This window comes from Rosa rugosa, chromosome 7 (assembly GCF_958449725.1).
Source record: "Rosa rugosa chromosome 7, drRosRugo1.1, whole genome shotgun sequence".
Lineage (NCBI taxonomy): Eukaryota > Viridiplantae > Streptophyta > Magnoliopsida > Rosales > Rosaceae > Rosa > Rosa rugosa.
This window is the reverse complement of record NC_084826.1, coordinates 32,057,563-32,063,536: the sequence shown is the minus strand read 5'-3', so window position 1 is coordinate 32,063,536 and position 5,974 is coordinate 32,057,563. Positions and strand designations below refer to the sequence as shown.

Below are 5,974 nucleotides of genomic sequence, written 5' to 3'. Positions count from 1 at the left end.
ATTACTGTACACAACGCAGAAACAGTTGCCTTAGTATTGTCCCAAAAAAAGGGCTACTTTTACCATCTGAAACCGGTTTCTCAAATTCTTGAATCATTTGCTCTTCTTGCCTCAAACTTCGGATATCCTACTTGACGATCTATAGTTTCTTCAGTAATTGAACTGCATAGAAACTACAGTCCTGGTGTCTTCACTAAAGTCAGAGATGGACATACAGGAATTGAAATTCAAGAATTCATTGTGAAGAAGTAAGAAAGCAAGATGACAAAACACTTCTATAACTATCAAACACACACATACAGAGACCATACTTTCTTCTAGGGACATTTGTACAGCCAAATTGCATCTAAAACCAGGATATATCTTTCTTTATTAGGAAAGGGAAGCCTATCCATATCCAGCAAAACAAGGATAATGAACTTACAAACAGGAGATCAAAGAAATTTGCAATCACACAAACTAGGAAACAGAAACCACCTAAGCTACATTCCAAACAAAGAACCGTCTGATAAAAACTAAAAGAGAATCTTCCCTCTCAGCAAAATCCTGAAATAAGGGCTGTGAAAGCTACCTTGTAGAGTGCAATCTCTTCTTTAATCATCTCTTTCTTATCTCTATGGCTGATTCTAACTCTCCTTTGTAGATCCATCAATAAGTGTAGTATAAGTGATCTTGTCGGGCTTGAAACCTCTGGTATTCATCTCCTCAACAAGCTTCCTAGCTTCTTTCATATCTCCAACCTTGCAAAGGCCATTTATGAGTGTATTGTATGTAACTATATCTGGTTTGATACCTCTCCCTAACATTTTCCAATACATTTCCAGCGCCAGATCAAGATTCCCATTCTTACACTGCCATCAATCAAAGTGGTAAATATGACATCATTCAGAACCAAACCCTTCACACACATTTCATCAAACAACCCATTTGCATCATCCAACCTCCCTTCCTTACACAACCCATTTATTAAAACACTGTAAGTAAACAAATCAGGACACATTGTTCTCCCCTCCATATCTGCCTTCAACTTAAAACCCTGCTCTAGTAGGAGGGTTCCACAGGTTGAGAGCTTCTTTGGTGATTCAAGATGTTTTATTTGAAGGTTTACTAGACTTAATTTTGACAAAAGATACGTCTTTTATGCAATTATCTAAGATTTGTTTGTCATGCCCACTCATTTCCATGGAAAGCATGCTTCAATGTCACATGAACCCATTTGAAGTTCACAAACTCCACATAAAGTATACTAAAGACTTTCTAGAGCAAACAAAATTTTATTTAATATCTAAAGACATGTACAACAGCAATAGTTTTATGCTGTATTTCCATCATTTGTGCTAGTTATAAACTGGTCGGAGCCTACTAGCAGCTACTGGTTAACACCAAACATCCACTACCCAAAAAAGTAAAACGGAAGTAGGTAACTAAACTTTTTCAGTAAAAAGATTATCAAGATGATAAAAGACTACAGTATCTCATTTTCACAAAGAATGAACAATATTAAGATCAGAAACCAAATGGACATATAAAGGAACTTATGTACAAAGAATGTCATACCTTGACATATATATAAGTAACACATAATTTTCTGGGGACTAATGCACTATGAGGTCAACAGCTTCAACTGAACAAAAGCGCAGCACAGGTACAAGGTTCCACAATCTGATTATTTGTACAGCACAGGGTTCAATCAAATCCATGCAAAGTCAATGTGCTTGCTTCCCATATCAGACTGCTCAGAGGGTCCGAAATCGGACTAGATGATAAATGATCAAGGAATCACTTATTGGCACCTCTAGCCAGCACCTGCTAACGATGAAGAAGGGGAACAAAAAAAAAAACAAAAAATCATCTCTAGCAACTAGTAAAGAAAACACTTCTGTAATTATTAAATATATATACAGACAATACTTTCTTCTAGGGACATTTGTACAGCCAAATTGAATCTAAAACAGGAATATATCTTTCTTTATTAGGAAAGGGAAGCCTATCCACATCCAGCAAAACAAGAATAATGAACTTACAAACAGGAGATCAAAGATATTACAATCACAAACTAGGAAACAGAAACCACTTTTAAGCTACATTCCAAACAAAGAACCGTCTGACAAGAAATAAAAGATAATCATCCACTACCCAGAAAATTCACTCAGTATGCGCCCCTCCCCCACCCCCTCCCCGGGCGGCGGATGAGGAAGTATTAGACTAAAAGGAAAGTCTCCCAAATAGTCAAATGTTTGAAAAGACTAATCCCACACTGAGGCTAGGAATCCAATCCTATCCCAAACTAACTCCATCAACGCCTTCTTTCTCTTTGATGCTTGGCAGAGTGAATTGGCTAACTCTATACTTGGTCCAGCTCTATATCAATCAAGTCGAATTCCTTCTGGAGGAGGAGAAATGATGCAATAGCTACAGGTTGGTTAGAGAATAAACACCCTCTTTGGAAGTCTAAAGACTAAGCCAAACCCCCTTTTGCCCCAAATGAAGTCTCCATAGTAGTTTTAGAGTCTAAATTAGTACTAGATAACAAGTAAATAATCTTGAGTTTTATTAAGAGTATTTATAAGTCTAATTAAGTCTTTGGAAAAGTAACTTTTCTTTAAGTACTGCAAGGGTTTCTTGTTATTTATCGAGTCTTCTATGAATCTTCTGCTCTTCTATGAGTCTAAGAGAGATATATTCTGGACCCCATAAATTAGGCTACCTCTTGTATGCCACATCAGATTGGGATGAAAAGAATGAATGAATAAATACATTTGAGTTTTCTTGAAGGCTTGGTGCCGGGTTCCCTCCCCTAACATTTTTTTTTTCCTACCCCGTACAGCAGCTATTAACCTTCTCTTTCTCCTAAAACTATTCTGTGTCTTAAACTTTTTGCATTTCCTACACCACCGTGATTATTCTCACACTCACCCTACCTTTGTTCTACACCACTCTTTGAAGGGCCATTTATTCCGTTGCAACACAACCATACCAATAGCTAAGGAATATAAATTACTTAAGATTCAATATGCAATTGTAATCCAAAAATGAATAAATAAACAAACATCCAAATTCCTGATCACATTAGGATTTAATATGACAAGATAAGTGCTCCACATTAGAGTTAGGTGATTACCATTGCAACATCCTTTTTGAGACTTGATGCTAGAGCCCAAGGATATTCTACTTCACTTGATCTATCATGATAAATCAACTTCAATAGAAAAAGAACATGATGCTCATATTACCAATGGCTTTTGAATATTCGAGTGGTCTGCTCCTCTGGGGAAGGGAAAGTGCTAAGTGATGAATGACTTCTCTCTAGTCACTTGTTTCTTTGGTGATTCTAAGTAATTGATGAACCAAACTTTCCGGTCAGCAAATGAACCCCCTTTTATTTGAGGAAATTGCTAACTTCTAACAACTTGATGCAATCATCTCTTCGGACGCTTTTTTAAAGACTTATTTAATTCACTGACTAGAGAATTATACGAAGCATAATCAAGAACAAGTCCTTTCTCATTCCATAGCTTCTCAAAGTCATCTGGGTTTCCATGCTTGCAATGTCCTTCTAATAGAGTGTTGTATGTAATATCATCGGGCACCACCCCCACGTTAATCATAGCATTCAACAGCATATTTGCATTTTTCATCTGTCCTTGCTTGCATAATCCATTCATAAGCACATTATAGGTCACAACACTTGGTACACGACCACCACCCTGCATTTCCTTAAGCAACTTAAAACCAATATTAACATCACCCTTTTTGCAAAAACCATCAATGAGCATTGTATAAGTGGCATCGTCAGGTTTCATGCCGGCCTTCAACATCTCCCTCAACATTTTTTCTGCCTCGATGATTCTTCCCTCTTTGCAAAATCCTGAAATAAGGGCTGTGAAAGCTACATTGTCGAGTGCAATCTCTTCTTTAATCATCTCTTTCCTTATCTCTATGGCTGATTCTAACTCTCCTTCTTTGCAGCATCCATCAATTAGTGTAGTGTAAGTGATCTTGTCAGGCTTGAAACCTCTCGTATTCATCTCTTCGACAAGCTTCCTAGCTTCTTTCATATCTCCAACCTTGCAAAGGCCATTTATGAGTGTATTGTATGTAACTATATCTGGTTTGATACCTCTTCCTAACATTTTCTGATACATTTCCAGTGCCAGATCAAGATTCCCATTCTTACACTGCCCATCAATCAAAGTCGTGAATATGACGTCATTCGGAACCAAACCCTTGACACACATTTCATCAAACAACCCATTTGCATCATCCAACCTGCCTTCCTTACACAACCCATTTATTAAAACACTGTAAGTAAACAAATCAGGACACATTGTTCTCCCCTCCATATCCGCCTTCAACTTAAAACCCTCCTCTAGATTGCCAGATTTACAATAGCCATTAATCAAGGTATTAAAACTAACTACAGTTGGGTTCAAACCCCTGTTCCCAATTTCATCGAACACCGCCTGGGCCTCTCTGATATGACCTTGCTTGCACATTTTATGCATCAAAACATTGAAACTATACACGTTGGGTGGAAACCCAGAATCCAAAATCTCCAAAAGAAAGCCCCAAGCGACAACAGGGGTGTTGAACATGAACATTTTATCAAGCAAATGACCACAAGCCTGAAAGGGTATCCGAAAACCGTGCTTCCTAAGCAACCTAAAGCACTGCACGGCATCCCCCAGGAACCCAGAATCCGTGTAGGCATTGATCAAAGCATGAAAGACATAATCGGAGTGGAGATGGGTACCTCTGGTTTGGAGAAGGGAAGCGAAGACGGAGGCGGCGGAGCCCTTGCCCTTGCGGGAAACGACGAGTCGTACGAGGGAGAGGGCCTGGGGGAACATTTGGTGGGAGGAGGAGAGGAAGTGGGCCATGGTGAGGTAGGATTGGAGGGTGTGGCGAAAGGTCGGGCGGGAAGAGAGCCAGTGGAAGAAGGAGAGGAGAGAGTGGGGAGGGAGGGAGTCGGGGTTGAGGTTGATGAGGTTGATGACGTCACGGGCGGTGAGGGAAGGGAGGAGCTTCCTGAGAGGGAGAGGGTTTGTACTGCTGGTGGTGATGGCGTCGGAGATGAGGGAGAGTAACGGTTCCTCTTTGTCATGTTCACGGCGGCGAGGAGGAGGAGGAGGAGGCTTGTACCAAGGGGTGGTGGAGAAGCATAATTTGTAATTGTGGGGAGGAAGCACAAACTGATTGCTCCTTGCCATTTTGGTGAGCGCCATTTTTGTTCCCGTCAGCACAAGAAGGTCCGTCAAAAGCACATGAAGGTCTGTTACTATAGAGTACAGACCTCAATTTGTAATTCTCGTTGTCGGGGTTTTAGGCTGTAGACTGTTTTTTTCTTTCGAAAAAAAAATAAAAAGACTAATTCTAAAAAAAAAAAAAATAATAATAATTAATCTTAATGACTAGAAAACTTGGGCCAACTTTTTTTAAATCATTTTTATAATTGTAATCTACCTAGATACAGAAATACATTAATTCGAGATCACATAGAGGATGGAGCCATATCACATTTATATTAAGCTTCCTCTATTTTATATATCGATATGTTAAAGTGTGTCGGGAATACTTCGAACTAACCGGCCTATCGCGCTTTCTCGCGGGACTTGCGGCCATAGACGCCACATCACTACCATTATGGGCAGTGGCACCATCTCCTGGTGCCTTAGGAGCGGCGTTACATCCAGTATTAAGGACGTCAATCCTTGGAGGCACATTTGCAACATGTATATGTGATCTCGTCACTTTGGCAGTATCAGAAAACGCATCAGGCAGGGGTATCTGCTACATTCTGAAGCTCGATAATTCTTCGCACTTCAAGTTCGGACTGTGCGGTACGGGGATTGAGATGAGACATAGTGGGGACAGACCACGACAATTCCTGTCTTTTTCTGCTGAACATTTGTGTTCTTATCTCTTCCTAACATCAGGAAGACTGTCTTATCAAAGAGATCGCCTGTCAAGGGTT

General features: G+C 39.8%; 1 protein-coding gene across 3 annotated transcripts; it reads right to left on the bottom strand.

Annotated features, from left to right (window-relative positions):
* Positions 1–1,453: 1,453 nt before the first annotated feature.
* On the bottom strand, positions 1,454–5,287 carry LOC133722209 (putative pentatricopeptide repeat-containing protein At1g09680). 3 transcript variants are annotated; one of them, XM_062149029.1, is made up of 2 exons: positions 3,122–5,287; positions 1,454–1,809 (listed from the first exon to the last, which is right to left on the bottom strand). In XM_062149029.1, the coding sequence occupies exon 1, from the start codon at positions 5,223–5,225 to the stop codon at positions 3,420–3,422; it is 1,806 nt and encodes a 601-aa protein (XP_062005013.1). In that variant the 5' UTR covers positions 5,226–5,287; the 3' UTR covers positions 1,454–1,809; positions 3,122–3,419. The 3 variants fall into 3 exon arrangements, with proteins under 3 accessions (XP_062005013.1, XP_062005012.1, XP_062005014.1); XM_062149028.1 differs by having other exon boundaries at positions 1,454–1,806; XM_062149030.1 differs by having other exon boundaries at positions 1,454–1,806; positions 3,234–5,287.
* Between the last annotated feature and the right edge of the window lie 687 nt (positions 5,288–5,974).

Coding starts and splice junctions, on each gene's coding strand:
- LOC133722209 (XM_062149029.1), bottom strand. CDS start 5,225: ATGGCGCTCACCAAAATGGCAAGGAGCAATCAGTTTGTGCTTCCTCCC.